This window comes from Bactrocera tryoni, chromosome 3 (genome assembly GCF_016617805.1).
Source record: "Bactrocera tryoni isolate S06 chromosome 3, CSIRO_BtryS06_freeze2, whole genome shotgun sequence".
NCBI classification, from domain to species: domain Eukaryota; kingdom Metazoa; phylum Arthropoda; class Insecta; order Diptera; family Tephritidae; genus Bactrocera; species Bactrocera tryoni.
In genome coordinates this window covers 23,679,897-23,698,097 of record NC_052501.1, presented here as the reverse complement: position 1 = coordinate 23,698,097, position 18,201 = coordinate 23,679,897, and the positions used below count along the sequence as shown (strand labels likewise).

The 18,201-nt window shown below is 33.5% G+C and overlaps 1 protein-coding gene across 4 annotated transcripts in view; it reads right to left on the bottom strand.

Moving 5' to 3' along the window:
- Positions 1 to 748: 748 nt before the first annotated feature.
- Positions 749 to 18,201, bottom strand: part of LOC120772074 (14-3-3 protein zeta) — a 47,432-nt gene continuing 29,979 nt past the window's right edge. For 3 of the 4 annotated variants that reach the window (XM_040100464.1, XM_040100466.1, XM_040100467.1), the window contains exons 2-7: positions 9,750 to 9,950; positions 9,565 to 9,678; positions 8,142 to 8,268; positions 4,972 to 5,095; positions 4,457 to 4,620; positions 749 to 1,006 (exon numbers count right to left, since the gene is read on the bottom strand). In XM_040100464.1, the coding sequence (XP_039956398.1) occupies positions 851 to 1,006; positions 4,457 to 4,620; positions 4,972 to 5,095; positions 8,142 to 8,268; positions 9,565 to 9,678; positions 9,750 to 9,811 (747 nt within the window). In that variant the 5' untranslated portion in view covers positions 9,812 to 9,950 and the 3' untranslated portion in view covers positions 749 to 850. Of the gene's footprint in view, positions 1,007 to 3,534; positions 3,699 to 4,456; positions 4,621 to 4,971; positions 5,096 to 8,141; positions 8,269 to 9,564; positions 9,679 to 9,749; positions 9,951 to 18,201 lie in introns of all 4 variants that reach the window. The other variant, XM_040100468.1, reaches the window with a different exon arrangement.

Here is an 18,201-nt window from a genome sequence, read left to right as displayed (position 1 = left end):
CACGACGAGCGCAGTGTGACGGAGCAGGGAAAACGCATTTGCTGCCGCCGAAATTAAGTAATTTACAAACCACAAGTGGTTTTGGTGGCCGCAAGCAAACAGATTGGCGTTTTTCTCACAACTCGCCGCGCCGCACTGTGCTCCTTTTGCGCACACATATATCATACATAATATAATACACATTTTAGCTATGTAATTACGCATGTACATACATATGTATGTGTGTATGCAATGTTGTGCAACGAATGCAAATGAATTTCGCTCAAGACTTTCGACTTTCTGCGAATCGCTGTTATTGCTAACTTGTTGCTTTTATGCGTTTCGTCGCTTGTCGACTCAACACGATTATGTGTTTTGAATGCGGAGGAAATCACATTTGAAATTTTTGCGTTTCTTTTCGTTTATTCATGATTCGAGTCAAACACAATATTGCTCTGCATTTAACTCGGGAGTTGATTTGGCTTCTTCTCGAAAGTTGCATTCAAATGATGTTCTGCTATTACTGACTGTAACTATTCTGCTTTATTGCCTGTGGTGGTTGTTGCTGTTGTTTGCTGCAGTTTCACCGCACTTGCATTTGAAATGAATTTGGTTTTCTTGTTGCTGTTGTTGTTGTTTTGAAATTTAGTTTGTATTTTCTATGTAGCTTCTGCCTCTGTTTCACACTATTTGAAGATTTTGTTTTTGTTTTGCTTTAAATTTTGCTTGCTGTTCTGTTGTTGTTGTTCTTGTTATGTTTTTGTTTCTGTTTCTGTACTTCTCTCTTGCTGTTGTTGTATTTGTTTTGTTTTTGTTTTTTATTTTTTTAATTATTATATTTGCATAGTCAAAAGGAAACAATTTAGTTTGGTTAGTTGTCACCACCCTCCTGTGGTTCATCGCCATCCCCTTGCGTGTCCGACGTCCAGAGGGTCAAGTTGTCTCTCAACAATTGCATAATCAGCGTTGAGTCTTTGTATGAGTCCTCGTTGAGTGTATCCAGTTCGGCTATCGCGTCATCGAACGCCTAAAAGACGATTGTAGATTATACGAAAACAAATAAAAATATATATTTTAGTATATATGTATATATAATAAAAAGTGAGTATATCAATTCGTTCAAAGCAAGCAAATTGATTATATTATATATAATTACGAAAATCACAGAAAATTCGAAGCATTTCAATCCAAAAGCAACCAATTATTGAAATTTGTATGTTTGTAAGTTGCATGTATTGTATATATTTATGCATTTTTATTAGTACAAATATATAATTTATTTCTTGTTTTAATCTTACAAACGCGCCAGCTGTGTTTAGCTAACAAAAAGAAACAACGAAAAATATATAGATTTAAAACACGTTACATCATCAATCATCAAGTCAAATATGCAAGAATTTCCCTGCCTGGGTTTTAGGAGCCTACAAGCGCTATGCGTGTATGAAAGAACACACAGAATTCGACTGTCATGGCGGGTTTTAGAAAGCATTTTTTGGCAAAAGGGATTGTTTTCAGTACCACAGCAAGAAAAGTTGTAAGTTGAACAAATAAAAGTACATAATATGTACATATGTATCTATTATTAAGTACATATGTATATGCATATGGATTATTATAAGTACTTATATATATTAAAAGTTAAGCTCAAGATCCTAAACAACTGTTGAATGAACAAAAACGTGAAGTATTATTACTTAAAAGCTCCATACCGCCAAAATATTATTGAGTTAATGTTTCTTTTTTAGGTTATGGTGAAAAATTTTAATTTTTTAGCACGGTTTGGAGCTGGAACGGGTGTTACAAGTGTCTTTGGCTGCTCATAAATATGGTGAAATGGAAAAAATCACAAACAAAATCTTCTTTTACAGTAGTAGTTGAAGCTTTTAGTCTGCAGGGTTACAAATAATTCATTAATAACTGATTTAACGTGAGAAAAGGTTGAAAAAAGATCCCAAATACAGGGTTGGAAAACAAAAAAATTACACAATTAAACGACTTACATATATTTTATCAGTTTTTAATGCTGAATATGAAATTTGTAGTTTTAAATTAAAAAAATAAAATTATCAACCTTTAATTTTTAATATCGAACATTGAGAGTTTAATTACTAATACCAAATTAAGAATTATAAAATTAAAATTTAATTAAAAAGAAAATAATTTTAAAAATTAAAAACCTAATTTTAGAATTAAAAATTGATGATTTCTTTAAATTAAATTAAATAAAAAACAATTAATGGTTAAGTCATTAAAAATTGAAATTTATAAATTAAAAATTAAAGATTAATTAGATCGGAAGAGCACACGTCTTTAATTTTGAATTTTAAAAATTAATTAAATTAAAAAAATAAATTTTTAATTTCAATTTTTAATCTGGAACATTGAAAATTTAATTTTTAATACCAAAATCAGAATTAAAAATTAAAATTTAAATTTAATTAAAAAGAAATTAATTATTTTTTTAAATAGTTTTAAAAATACAAATTTAAGGTTAAGTAATTAAAAATTGAAATTTATAAATTAAAAATTAAAGAATAAGTAATTAAAAATTCAACATTCATTTTTAAATCACAAACAATGAAAATTGTATTTTTATAAAATTTAAATTTAATTAAAAGAAAATAATTTCAAAAATTAATTTCGGAATTAAAAATTTAAGATTTTTTTTATATTAAATTTGAAAAATAAAAATTTATGGTTGAGTAATTAAAAATTGGAATTTATAAATTAAACATGAAAAATTAAGTAATTAAAAATGTATATTTATAAATCAAAAATTAAAGAATAAGTAATTAAAAATTGAAATTTTGAACTTTAAAATTAAAAATTAAGTTAAATAAAATTATCAACTTTCATTTTTACTCTCGAACAATGAAAATTTTATTTTTAATACCAAAATCAGAATAAAAAAATTAAATAAATTTAAATTTAATTAAAAAGAAAATAACTGTAAAAATTAAAAATCTAATTTCGGAATTAAAAATTTAAGATTTTATTTAACTTTGAAAAATTAAAATTTATGATTAAGTAATTAAAAAGTGAAATTTATAAATTAATGACTAAAGATTAAGTAAATAAAAATTTAAATTTATAAATTACAAAACTAAAGAATAAGTATTAAAAAATTTAAATATTAATTTTGAACCCACAATGTTGGCATTAAAAATTGAAACTCTACTTTTTTAAATTTTTATTTAATTTAAAAATTTGCAACCCTGCGTTTAGTAAAGCAAAATAACACACAAAAAATATGAATTATGATAAAACATGTGCAAAATTCCACTTTCAAAAAAAAATGTATGTGTTACTTTGAAAAAAAAAAACAATTAGTATGCTTAACTTCTTATTAGGTATGTTCAATTTAGGCAGGGAACGGGTTGCGTGGTAGATTCGAGCGAACATCAAAAGCCTTTATAAATAGAATAAGGTATACATACATACAAAAATATGTTTTGTTATGAATTAATCAAAAAATCGACAAAGGCTAGCAGAAAAGTTATTAATTTGTTAATTATTCACGTTCAAGTAACATAAAAACACAATCATCAGTTGAACCTGTTTGGCCAAGTGGCAAGCCCGCGCCGGCGAATTGATAATTTCATAATAGAATACGGAAAAGTTGAGGGCGAGGCCTAAACGTATCGGATGTGTTGGCTGCATTTTGCCTTTAGCAATATCGAATGCCTCCTGATAGGCCTTTTTCGAATCCTCAACCACGCCTGGTAAATAGCCAAGTCACAATAAATTAGAGTAGTCACGCAAACATTTTTGTTTTTTTTTGTTTATTGTGGAAAGTGAAACACGTTGTTTTCAGGTTTTCATAATATTTTAATTGATTTGTGCGTGCAATTTTAGGTGTGAAGTTGTATATAGTAGCACACGAACGGAAGAGGAGTAATTGAGAGCAGAAAATTGATGAGCAGATGAGTAGGTAATGAAAAGAAAAAATAGATGAAAATTACTTATTAAAAAACAATGTGCAGTGAAATTTCACTTACGTTTAAAAAAACAAAAAAAAACTTGGTTAAGAAGCAACAAGAGATAACTTTGGTAAATTTGTAAAGAAAAATAATTAAAATTACATATAGAAATATTTTTGTTTTTAATTATAAAAAAAAAATAATAAAAAAATATTTAAAGGGTTCAATAACCATAGCTGCCTCTTAGAAACCATTTGCAACCTAATTTTTGTATATCCTAATTATGAACCGCAATATAAAGAGCTATAGATTTCTACTAATTCCAAATCACTATTGTAGACAATTTAACGCAGAAGATTTGGTTTTGGGCGATTGATGATGTGTCATGTTTAAACTATGTCTTTTTTGTTTTTTCAATTTTTTTCGTTGAGCCTGGGGAACCACACTGGATTCCCAAAGCACTTCAAGTGTACATAAGTATTTTTTGTTTGTTTGAAATGCTTGAATTTTCCGTTTTTTTTCGTTTGTATTCAAACTGTATTTGTGCATATATTAACCTGTTTGGCCAGTTGGCAAGCTTTGTCTGGAGAATTCAGAATCTCATAATAGAAGACTGAAAAGTTTAGTGCGAGACCCAACCGGATTGGATGTGTTGGCTGCATTTTTCCCTTGCTAATTTCAAATGCATCCTGGTAGGCGGTTTGGGAGTCGTCTACAACGGCTGTTTACACGACGCAGCGTTTCGAATAATTTTTTTTTAGTGTTGTAGAAATTTTTTTTGTTTCATGGTTATACAATTTTTTGTTTGTTTGGAGGGATAAAAAAATTAAATTAATATTAGTATTTTCCAATGGATTCATTTTGTAAAATTAGATTATTTTTTCATAATGTAAGTACTGTAAATGGCGGATATAATGTAGAGGTTAGGAGCGAAGTATGAGGTTTTGTTGGTTTTAAAGTGACATTTTCGGGACGGATGGCAGGTTTTGGATATGTGGTGTAGGAATGTGTTTGAACAGTATTACAATACCGCATAACCGAAATGGAATATAAACTAGCATCGAATACTTACTGTTGCGTGCGTCTCCTGTGGCCACCTCAGCTAAATACCTGTAATAATCTCCCTTCATTTTCAGGTAGAAAACCTTGCTTTCTGGATTGCTGGCTTTTGGAATAAGGTGTTTGTCGAGAAGACCCTGAAAATTAAATTTAACAAAAATATTATGATTATAGAAATTGTATATATAGATAATTGTATGTAGACTTTCTTATGACATATTTATTAAACTAAATGAGTCGTTTTCGATGGAAATATGCCAAAAGAGACTACAGTTGTGAAAAACTAATTGTCACCTATATTTATTATCATCGGTAAGACGAACAATTATTTATTGCTAATTTAGAGGCGGTTATTGTGGTTATTGACCAAGTCGGTGTTTACTCACTAAGCCGAAAACATATATATTGGAAAAGAAGCTACTTGACGGAAAAGCAAGCTTGAAATTCTCGTCAAGCTATTTTATTTATTAACGGTAAACGTGATTTCTGGTTTTCATTTGTCATTTAAACCATTTGCAATAGTAAAACTGATCTATGCTATGCAAAACCAAACTGGGTAGCATTGAGTAAAGCGGTTATACCATTCGAAAGCTTTGTTGTTGCTTCCACAAGTATTTCTTTGGCAAGAAGTCGGCGCGCAAAGAAGTTGAGCAGGTAAATAGCGAATCGAACACAGCTATGTGCTCAAATATGTATCTACTATGAACTCTCCTTAACGTTTTGATGTTAACTCGCTTCAGATGGAGAGAGTTTTATAAAAATAGAAGAGTGAAAAAGAGTTTCTTTAATAGGAAACCAAATTGTATGTCACCAAGTTGCGAAAATCTCAATTTTCAATACTCTCGAAAAGGTTTCATGAAAGAAAAATATTACAACTGCTAGTAGCAACCTGAGCCATTTTCTTTTTACCACCTGCATTCAAACTTAATGAGCAACATATAAAGCTTACAGTACAAATTTCATTCAATACAGATATTTAACACGCTGAACTGCCAACTTAGACACCTACTTACGAAACTATACACTCTCTTGCTGGTAAAGCAGGTCGGCCCTTTAAATTTTAATGACTTAAATTTGACACGCGCCTGTTATTACAGCACACAAGCTGATGGGCGTAGCGTATCGTGTTGATGGAGCCCTAATGAGCACAATGGCATCATATGGGCAGCATCCTTGAGGCAATAAAAAAAAGATACCGACACACACATATGTGAAGGAATGTAATTGAATTCCCTTAACCCCGAAATGTGTGTACGCGTGATTAATTGTCAGCATATTGATCACACTTCGCCCTTGCAGCAGCGCCGGTATGAAAATGAAAATTATTGTGGGCAGGGAGTGGGAGTGAAAAGCAACAATTTATTACTGTACAAATGGTGGGTGGGCGAGTAAGCGACAGGGTAAATATAAGATAAAAGCAATGTACAGAATACCGCTTCACGCATGCTCGAGCATTAACAACAGCTCAAACAATCTGCATACACATACAAGTGTATACATAAATAAGTTTTAAGTTTTTCACACAGTAGATTTATGTATGTATGCTTTCAAAAGGGAGTTAGGTGTGGTATGGATCACGATTTCAGGCCACCTGCTCAACACCATTTCCCAGTGGACTGCTTTCAGTGACATAGTACACTTTCATTTTCTTTGCTAGAGCACGCCCAACGACCTATTTCACAGCTGATTAACTATCAAAGGCGTAAAATTGATTATCTATTAAGTACAACATGTTATAAATATGCTTTTGGACATTTGAGAGCAGCGAACACACATATAAGCACAAGCATATAAACAATGGCAGCTTGCGATAAAAGTAATTGCTGTCGATTTCATAATAACGACTAAAAGCAAGAATACATAAACTCGGCTATTTGTTTAACAAATTTCTTGGACAACAAATGCCTAAACGGACTTATGCGTGGTGTACTTTTCATTTACGATAAGCCAAAGCTCCATTAAAAGGGCAATAAAAACGTCAAACGTATATAATGCAAGTGACAGTGCAAAGTAGAAAGAGCAAATATACAAACAAAAAAGAAAAATATGAAAACTGTTAGACATAGGAGAGGCAGGAAAATTAAATGCGCAGAAAAGCACTTAAAAATAGCCGTTGTGCTCTCGGTATCGATTGAATTTCAATTTGTGCTATTAAAAGCGCTGCTGCAGAGGCGTTGGAAATATGGCGTCAAACACGAGCACTTATAACACACCGACCAACGAAACCACCAACCAAGCAATGCGCGCGCGACATGCAAAACAGGCAAGAAGGCCGATAGGCAAGCAGGAAGGCAGCCAAAGAGGCAGGCAAAGGCATTATAGCCACATTAAATAACGAAATCGAAAGCAAATTCTAATGGACATTATTGCATTAGACACACAGCGGAGCAGCAACAGCAAACAAAGAATATTGCACTTGAATATGTAGAAGCGGACTGCGGCAAAGTGAGACGAGTTCGGTACGAACGTGACATTGCTCACACATACACATACAAATATATCACAAATTTTACTGGCGATGCTTTTAATGATACCCCTTACAATCATTGTACTTGCCACAGTGCCACCTCAACCAATACATAGTGACACAGAAGTATGTGCACGGGAGTGTTCAAAAGCAAATAAGAAGAGAGAAAGAAGTGCCTTTGTTTTTACGCTTCCGTACGGCATATTGCTACCATTAGGTGGTGGTGCTGGTAGCAGTGAGGTGGCATGTCATTTACTCGTGGACCGGCCGTTGTTAAGCACTAGCCAAATGCGCCATTTGCTCCGGCATTTTATATCGTTTTTTTATGTTTTTCTACTCGTGCAAATCGAAGTATAGGGGTATGTGCGCCGGTATAGCGCTTTTATTGCTATTTCAATTACCGCCTAGCATTCACATTCACCTCCAATTTAATCGACTTATTGTTAATGTCAACAACGAGCTAGTGGCGCATATACATACATATATCATAGCAACTCCATTCTATGATAGCACGATTGCTGTGTATTAAACATTTTTACTATCAAATTTAAACATAAATTTAATGCTTTTCTAAACAATTGGCATACCACTTTCAATTTGGCACTAACAAAGGCTAATTTGAAAATTATTTCATAGTCAATTAAACTGTTTGTCTCTAATGGCGTTGATATTACGCTTAAAAATACTGTTTTGGAAATATGGAGCTGTAAACTTACCAAAACTTCGTAACAAATTTCCCTCAGTTCCTTCTCCACGCGCTCTCTGTACTCGCGGGCGAGCTGTTGTTTTCTGGCGGAGGATTCAGTTTTTTGTTCGATCGATGAAATAACTCTCCATGATGATCTGAAATGTGATGTGATAATTAATTATTTATAATATTTTTAAAAAACTTAATTAATTAAATATAATTTAATTTAATTTATTATTATTATTAATTGAATATAATATTAATTTAATTTTATTATTATTATTAATTGAATATGATTTAATTTATTTTCAATTAATTAATTAAAAATTTTGTTAAAAATTGTATTTCAATAATTATTCATTATTTCAGATTTTAAAATAATTTAAGAGGTTACATGATGTTCACGGCTTCAAAAAAAAAAAAAATAGTTATTCAATTCTATAACATCTCTAGTATATTGTCCTCAATTGTTGAACCGAGTAAAAGTTATGGAGATAATACCTTGAAAAGTTGCGCGTTCCAGGTTAGCTATAAAGTCATTCAAACATTTAAATGAGTTTTTCTCGAAAATGTGTTTTCACAGTCGGTTGTCAAAATTACTCGCGAACTACTCAAACGATCTTAATGAAATTTTACATAAGTCGGCTACGATGTATAATATACAAGGTCTTGAACGAAGGATTTTATTTTTGTTCAATTACAACTATTAAAAAAAAAATAAAGTCGAGATATTTTCACCAAAATTTTCATTTTTTTAAAAACGTCTGCTAAAAATATTATTTTCAGTTTTTTGTTTTTCCTTCGTCAAATAACTGGTCTTAATTTAAGGCGATTTTTTTTTCTTTTTACTTTTTAAGATGCTATAAGAACCGAACCTGCTGTCAACGCGGAAACAACTTTTTTCGAGGGACTGCCCATAACATCCGGTTCTACGTACCGGAATTGACCCTAATTTTATCCGGCCAAAGGCTGTTATTTCGGGGATCTAACCCCGTTAAGATTGGTAAATTTATAGCCAAGATTTCAACATTTTCCTTCAAGAAGTTCATAAAATCGTTGTGAAATATATGTCTTTGAAATAATAAATATTTTAAATAAAATGTTTCATTATTTATATGAAAAAAAAAATTAAATAGCTCGTTTTTGGCTCAAGAAAACCCATGTAACCCCTTAAATAGAAAAATTGTTGTACAACTGAAATTTGACACATATCATAGGTCATATCAGAACTTTGCTAACGATATATACAGCACACATACAACCACAAAGGTAATAGTAAACTATGGAATTTTTTAAATTTAACATGTGTTAAAATCAACTAAATTCAGGCATGGCTAATGCTGCCCTTTTCTGTATAAATTATTTGAAGTCACTTGCTATATATAACCACACATAAACAATTTTGTAACTTTATCTTATCAATTCACAATAGTTAGGCAGAAATGACATACCGGCGGGCACCAACAACATTTTTGTATGCAACGGAGAGTAAATTTCTTTCTTCATTTGACAGTTCAACACCTGTTTCTGTGACTGATTTCATAGCCTGGGCCATGTCATCGTATCTGGAAATAAAGCAAATATTTATTAATTAAAATGTTAAAAAATGTCTATGAATTTTATTAGAGTTACCAACCTTTCAGATTGTTCGGCCAATTTTGCCTTTTGAACCAATTCCTCTTTGTCGACTGTTGACATTTTGATGTGTTGTTTTTTTTTGTTTGCTTAACAAGAGCTTAAAGAAAATAACTGAAGCTGGGTTTTTCTTATCAAACCGCCAAGAGAGATTACAACGCAGGGTTTCTAAAACTGAATGCGCCGCTCACAGTGTGACTATCTGAGAGTAAATTAGAAGAGTACTCAAATTGATTAGTAAAATAATAAGTATGCGTAACTTAAAATTAAAATATTTTGCTTAGAAGAAAGTGCACGAAATCTACTAATTATACAGCCGTTAACTTTGTTTGCTACTCAATTAAGTTGTAGACTAAAAGGATTTAATATTTTAACAAAAGTTACTAGTAGTGACGAAGCGAAATTGCCTAAATTCCTCAAATAACCACAGAATCGGCAAATTTATGCGGTGCGCTCAAAATGCACAAACATCCACACATACATACATACACATAGAAGCGACGATATTAATTTAAATATAACTAATTAGAAATTCATAATTAAAAGCGCACAAATCCCCGAAGCAATGAAAGAAATTACGCCGCAGTGAATACGCGGCATTTGCGTTGTGTTGGCAAGCACCGAGGGCGGTGACAACCGTAAGTAAAGTCGGCGAATTTTATGCGTCAGTAGCCGCTGGGTAAAGAGTTCATAAGGCCAAAGTAAATACGCCACCGCCAGTCATGCGTGTGTATTTACGCTAGAATATAAAGCGGCGCAAGAACATTAGTTAGTGCGCTTGGCCTTGAAGCGCATAAGGATCATTAGCACAATGTCAAAAGCTGCGCTGACGTGCGTGCCGTGCCCCGTTAGCAATTATTTAACCGGTATGGCGAGACTGAAATTCGTGTAACTTCAAAGCATTCGAGCTTTTATTAGCTTAAAATTGTTTGTAATTTCCAAAGTTGAAGCAAAATAAAATTTCATTTACGAAATTAGGTGAAATGACGTGAAGGAGATTTTTTGGGGGCAAAATTATTTTTGTTTTGTGTTTTGTAACAGCTGGAAAGTTGTTTTGTAATAGCTTGCTCGTTGTTTTGTAATAGCTTGCAAGTTGAAGTGCAAAAAAGTTTAGACAAATATTGCAATATTTGTGATTTTTTTTAACAATATTTCACAACTAATTTACAAAATTTATTTTTTGTTGCGCTACTAAACCTCATAGATCCAAGAGTGTAACAAATCTTAGATTTTCAATTAGAAACTCCAACACCTAGAACATTTTCACACATATAAGCCATTATCAACTCTTCTTCGTTTACATTTTTCGTTGCGAATTTAAATCATTTGTAAAAAACAGCACACAGTATGTATTTCACAAACCATACACGAGGAGAGCAATACTTGACAACACTCACCGCTGGAATACCGCGGCCTACAAGAAATGAATTTAGGGCAGACTACACGCTAACTGGTCGGCAAGCAAGCTTGCAAGCCTGAAAGCTTATCAGCAAAGATTTTAATGTCACACAAACACACATACTTTCATCACATAGCAAATGACTTTACGGCTACACGCCAATTTCGCGGCATGCGAACGCGATTGCATAATCACGGGACGTCAAGAGCAGATTACAAGTGCTACGCTGTTGGTTAAGTTATTTTTCTTTTCTTTTAATATTTATAACCAAGACTTGATAAGCGTTGGAGGCGCAGCAGCAGCAGTAGTAGAAGCTTGATCGGCCGGGAGCGCCCAAATTAATAGAACGTAAACTAGCCAACGAAACAGATTTGCATATGAAAGCGGTAGGTAGCTGTGAAAAAGGCGACATTGAAGCCGTCGTTGATCTGATGTCGCAAAAAATCAACACGTAAAAAATACAACAGTACAATGCAATGGAAAATTATTAGCTAGGTGACCTTAATTAAAGCAACATCAACACTACTTTCACTTTCATGTATCCTTTGAACGCAGCGGCTCCATTTAATTTACATGAAAAAGGCTTAATGCTGCTGCGATAAGGGTGTAATCATGCCGACGCCCCAAGTCCAGTTGACCTTTGATTATTTTAAACAATTACACACACATACAGTTACACGCAGCGCCAGTAGAAATTCATTTTAAATAAAAATTTCATTAATGCAACAAAAAAGCAAAAAAAAGAAACCATTACGCCCGAGTAGTTGGGTGGATTGGGTTGTGGAATCCTGAAATATGTGTGTTGTTGTTGTGTTGAACCGCAACGGAGGCGGCAACCAAGCAATGCAGCGGCAACAAGCGTTTTAACATAATTAAAAGTTTTGCAATGGTTGCAAAAAGTTGCCACAATTAAAAATAACAGTACTCAACAACGAAACAGACAGAATGAAGAAGAAGCGGACGAAAGCTTGTGGATGTGGTGATATCAACGCTAATTGCAGTTTACACAAATGCTGAAAAAGTTTCATTTCAAAGCATTGCAGGCGTAAATGTGTGATAAACAAAAAGTTTATGAGGAAAATTTAACAACTCTGTGAGTTGTTAGTGAAATAAAGTTAAATGGCAATTTTAATGTCAATTTAAACGAACTTAAGCTTTTTAAATAGAATGAAAATTAAAAAAAAATTACCAGACTGCTAGATTTAGCATATTTCGTTAGCCAAATACATATCCACGAATGTGAAATGGAAACTTTAATGTTGGTGACACCTGATAGCGCATGATAATGATAATATGCACCAGCATTATCAGTTGTATGTAATCTAAGTAGCGGAACTGACGTAGCTGATAAGTACATTGTATGTACGTTTGTATACATGTATGTAGATTTTTACTGTAGAAAACAACTGTTTTAAATAACTGCGTAGTTGAGTTATTTAGCTTGTAGTCAAGTCAGCGTGAGTGGGTCATAAAACATAGTTAAAAAATGTGTTGAGCAGTAAAAATATACAACAGTGAAACGTTATTTATTAGAAGCAATAGCAACAAAACGTCAGACTTAAACAAGAAAAAAGATTAGCTTAAGCTATAATACCCTTCACAAATAAAAAAAAGCTTCAATGCAAAAACGAATTTTTAACGGTTGAGTGAAAAGACAGCCGCATGAGGCTCATTGTTCGCCCGGGTGGTAACCAATGCAAGCCTTATCTAGCTTCTCCGTAGATTTTATAAATAATGTGATTCTTTTCCACCCCAGCTGCCCAATATCTCTTAAATTGGACTAATGGAAGCCGTGGAATATGTTCCTTCTCATCCCGCTGAGGGGCGGCCATTCGCATAGATAATGATTCAATGTCTCATCATCCTCTATGCTTTGCATTCCGCCGATAACATTTTTCTTCCTTTTCTGAAGGTGGGATCCCTGTGATGACGACTACAATGTTACTAAGTTCCCTTTTGCAAGTAGGAGCTTTTTAGACTGTTCACCTTGGGAGCCTAGAGGTATTGTGTCTCCAGCTGCTCCCGAGCGGGCCAATTCCTATGCTTGGCTTAATTGCCGCTTGGCTATTCACTAGGATGTTTATGGACTTGCTAGTTACAGCAGAAGCTCACTTGGCACCTTCTGTTATGTCCACAGTTTCGGCTTAAAAAATAAAGTTGTAGTCATTTAGTTTTAACCTTCTGTGTACGGTTCAAATTTTTGAAGAATTTAATAGTTTTCGAATTGTTTCTATGTGTTGCACCTATAGCTGTGACGTAACAGAGTAGTGTTGAGCAATTAGCATCAATAATAATATATATAATATAAAATGACATATGTCAGACGTGTGGCCACGTGCGCATATGACTGATTGACTTTTGAGTACAAAACGAAACTTTTCTATAAATATTAAAGGTGAAAAATTAGTGGTTCATATTAAATGTCAAAAAAAAAGTGTTATAAATTCAAATTCATGAAGCCGACAGCTAACGGTATTCGCAACCACTTCCTTCACAATATAATATGTGTATGCACGCGATTTGATTGATTTGATTGCTTGCTAACACTTGCCAATTAGTTTTAAGTGAGATATTGAATCAGTTTTAATCAGATATCAGCGTAAGTGATTAAATAATTTTATGACTGCATTTTGATTGATGACAGCGCGCTTGCGCAATCGTACTAGGGCAAATGTGAAGTTAGTTTCTGATCCAAATTAAGCAGTTAAATCGATAATTATCAAATACTGCCTATATCTTTAAAAAATGTATAAAAAAAAATACAAAAAACACAATTTGCACAATTTCTCACAGTGTACACAGTCTACAACGCGCGTGTTGTCTCATATTTACCGATACAATATTTGGGCAGCCATTCGATTGCGATTTGAATGGGTCGCAAGGCCAGAAAAATAAACAGTAAAACATTTACCGAATTGCTACAACGTTTAATTTATTTGTGTTGACACAGCTACGCATAATTGCCCAAATTGGACACAAACCACGAACGAATATGTGTCCATACTTCCAGCATACAATACAAATAAAATTAATGGATGGAAAACAACGTTATGCTTAAAAGCATAAAGGAAATGCGTGTAGCGAAAAAATTTACCTTAATTGAGTATTTAGAAACCAAAGAAATCTATATATTTTCAAAATTTACTGCATGCAAAAAGCTTTTAGGTGAATAAACACAAAATTGTCGCGATTGTTTACTACTCATTAAAGTTTTGGTTACTATTCACTTAAGTTTTAGTTATTATTCACTTAAGTTTTCGTTATTATTCAGTTAAATTTTGGTTACTATTTGCTGTAGCTGCTAAGAAAGGAGCCGACAAAACTAGTATTTAAGGCGGTGAACTCAACTTAACACAACGTTGATTACAGTGGGTCTTATTGAGCAAATAGTACTAAAATTACTTTTAGATTTAGAAGCAGATTTTCAAACTGCTCTTTTAAAGAAAATGATTTACAACTGTTAAGCTTAAATGTAGAAAAAAAGGTGGATTTGTGTCTCTCTGTTTACTTTCAGAGCGCTTCCTTTTAACATGAAAACACATAAAATCCACTATATTATGGTGGAAAGTATTTACATTGCGTAATAAAGTTAGTGATTTTTGTTGAAAATAAAAAAAATATATAATACTATTGAAACATATAATACAATTAAGAAAATATCATACAAGGAACAACCCCAATAAAAAAGATATGACCGCAGACATTATACGGCGGCAGTCAAAGCGAGTGAGAGAAAAACTCCGACTTTTGTGCACAAAAACGACACTCAGTTGGCACACAGCACCTCACTGCATGAAGCACTCCAATGGCTCAGCACCTATTAGGGCCATTAGGACCATGGCGTTATTTTATTTCAGTATGCGTTGATTTGTTATTTACAGCTGCAGTGATACAAATAAAAATAGAAAATACGAAAATAACCATGCACACATACAGAACACTATGCAAACAACAACAACAAATGCAATGCAGAACAAATTACAAGTCGCGTAGCTGAAAAAATCGTGTATGTATGGTATAAAAGCGGCAGTGGAGTCGCCAACATAGCGATGGCTGCAAGCGATAGGAGTAGAGGGCAAAGGAGAAAATTTTGCTGGACAAAGCTTGTATGCTTGTGTGCGCGCATAGCAACTAACTGGCTGTCAGTTGAATAGGTGGTTAGGGTGTTGCAAGCGCAAACAAAAACAAGCAACTAATAAAAATGAGGCTACCACAAGAAAAATTGTGGCATCGCAGCCAACACTGCAATGCTGGCGAGGTGACGTGACGCCACACTGGTGGCACACTTATCCCCAGATGGCGTTGGCTATGGCATTGGATGACTCACACTGTTTGTTGGTGGTGCGACCACTTCCAACCAAGCAACCAACCACAAATACAACGCAATAATGCAGGAATGAAAAGGAAAAACCAAAGCAAAAGCAACAGCAATGGCAACAGCAACAGCAACAGCAACGGCAATATGCAACGAGTTGTGGAGAAACTAAAAACGAAAAAATTCCGCAACATGGAAAACAAAACGCAAATACAAATACATATATGTACATATATAGAATGCAGCAGACAAAAATGTGTATACTAATGACTGCAACTTTTGCTAGTTAACAGCGTTGTTAGCAGTTTTCACAAGGGAACCACCCAAACCAACTTTGCTCTGTTCAGACAGCACCACTTAGCGAACCGGCGAAACAGCCGACTATTTCACCGGCTAACGAGTAAACGAACGAATGGTGCATGCAGTCAAGTTGCATTGTATGTACAGTATGGCGTACACTTGTGTGCAAAGGTAATCAATACTGTATTGTGTGTAGTATTTAGTTGTCGCTGTAGTTGTAGTTGTAAAAGTTGTTGCTGGCAAGCGAAAAACAATGTAATGTTATGGGTGCGCAGTGTAAAAACTGATACGAATCGAATTGGAATGGCGAAATTGTAAAACCAAATAAAGGACAATACAGTGCAATTGGGGAACAGCAACGGGGGAGTGGTGCAATGTCATTGAATACTTAACAGTCAATAATAAGGCGGAAATAAATCTAATTGTAATTAAAAATTAGAAATCATTACAGTTATAACAAAATGTTAAATATTAAAAAAAAAGTAACGGTATATGAAAACAAGGAAAAAAAGTTAATTTCGGTTCCATCGATGCTACATACATATAATACGCGGCACAAATAAATTGGTTTTCCCTACCAGAACTTTTGATCGGTCCGTTTGTAAGACAGCTACATATATGCTATAGTAGTCCGATCTGAACAATTCGGAGATTGTAGCGTTACCCTGGAAAATTATCTATGCAAAATTTCGTGACGGTAATTTGTCAAATAAAAGAGTTTTCAATGCAAGAAAGCGATTTTGATCGATCAATTTGGGTGGCAACTATATGCCACAGTAGTCCGATCTGAATAATTCGTTCGGAGATTGTAGTGTTACCCTGGTCAATAATCTATAAAAAAGAAATTTGTGACAATAACTTGTCAAACAAAAGAGTTGTCCATACAAGGATTTGAGTTGGATCGAACAGTTTGTATGGCAGCTATGTATGTATGTATATCCTAGGTGGTAGTGGTCCGATAACCGGCTATTTGATATATAAACAGTATTTTCGGGAGCAAAGGAAAATACATAATTTCAGACCGATAGCTCAAAAACTGAGGAACTAGTTCGCGGATATACAAACAGATACATGGGGCTTATCATGCTGATCATTTATATATAGGTATACATATGTATGTATATAACTTTTATAAGGTATCCTACGTTTTCCTCGGGGTGTTACAAAATTTGTGCCAAACTTGTTATACAAAGTTCAGGTTATAAACAATAAACAACGGAAAATAAAAATATATTCGACAATAGTAACGAGCAAACTCGTGTTGCTAAGCTCAAAAAATGTATTATCAAGTATTATAAGCATTATTATTAGTAGTCGGTACAATATATTAATTTTTTGCATTTCTCAGACACATTTCGCACTTCATTTCACGATCCAATGACACATACTCGCAAAATACACTGCAATCTACAAACATATGTATGTGAAGGCTATCAAAAATGGAGATCGGAAATTGCATTAACTCATTGAAGCAGAGCAATGAGGCATAGAGCAAGCAGAAAAGTCTGAGTGCCATTGGGCCAACGTCATTTCCACAAACAGTATTTCAGTGAACACAACCACGGAATTCAGCGTTGAGTCATCCAGCAGCAGTCACTCACTCAGTCTGTTGTCGGTTATTGCTCTGCTTGATATAAATTCACAAACATATGTATGTACATGCATGCACAAATATATTAGTATATTGTATAAAACTATATATATTTGTAATATTATAAGCATGTGCGAATTCATTTTAAATTGAACTGAGCAATGAGAGGCACACACAACAGCAATCGGCTGCATGATCACTTTCGGTGGGCGGCTGTGCAAAAAAAAACACACAAAAGTCGACTAAAGCTAGCGAATATAAGTCATGCCGCAAACAGGAAGTATGAATAAACGAGTGCATGTGTGTAAGTAGCATTATTATTTACGATACACCAATATGCATTTTTTTTTGACAGAAAACGAATTCAATCAAAAATAGCGAGCAGCAAATTTTCAAGTTGTCCATTTTCGTAAGTGTTTTGCACAGTTAGCAAAAGCTAACAGTATACCGTGTAGTTGTCACAGAATTAGTCACCAACTTGATTAGCATAAAAATGCGGAATACGTATGTATGTTTGTAATTTGGGTTTCGAAAATTTAAATCAATATACATATAATATATATGAATGCATGTACATATGTATGTATGTATATGTTTACGCGCCACACATACTACTAAAAATAAAGGTATATAGTATGTCTTAGGGTATCCATTATTTCTTAATTTAACTTTTTTTTGCAAACGTCACATGAAGTTTCACTTTTTTCCTTAAAAACAGGATTCAACATAAACAGGCGTTTTTTTTTTTCAATTTAAACCGTGCGTAAACTATATTTTTTCCTCGGTATATAATAGCCTCGAATTTTTTAGCAAGTAAATCTACAACTTTGTAAAAATGTTATTCTAAC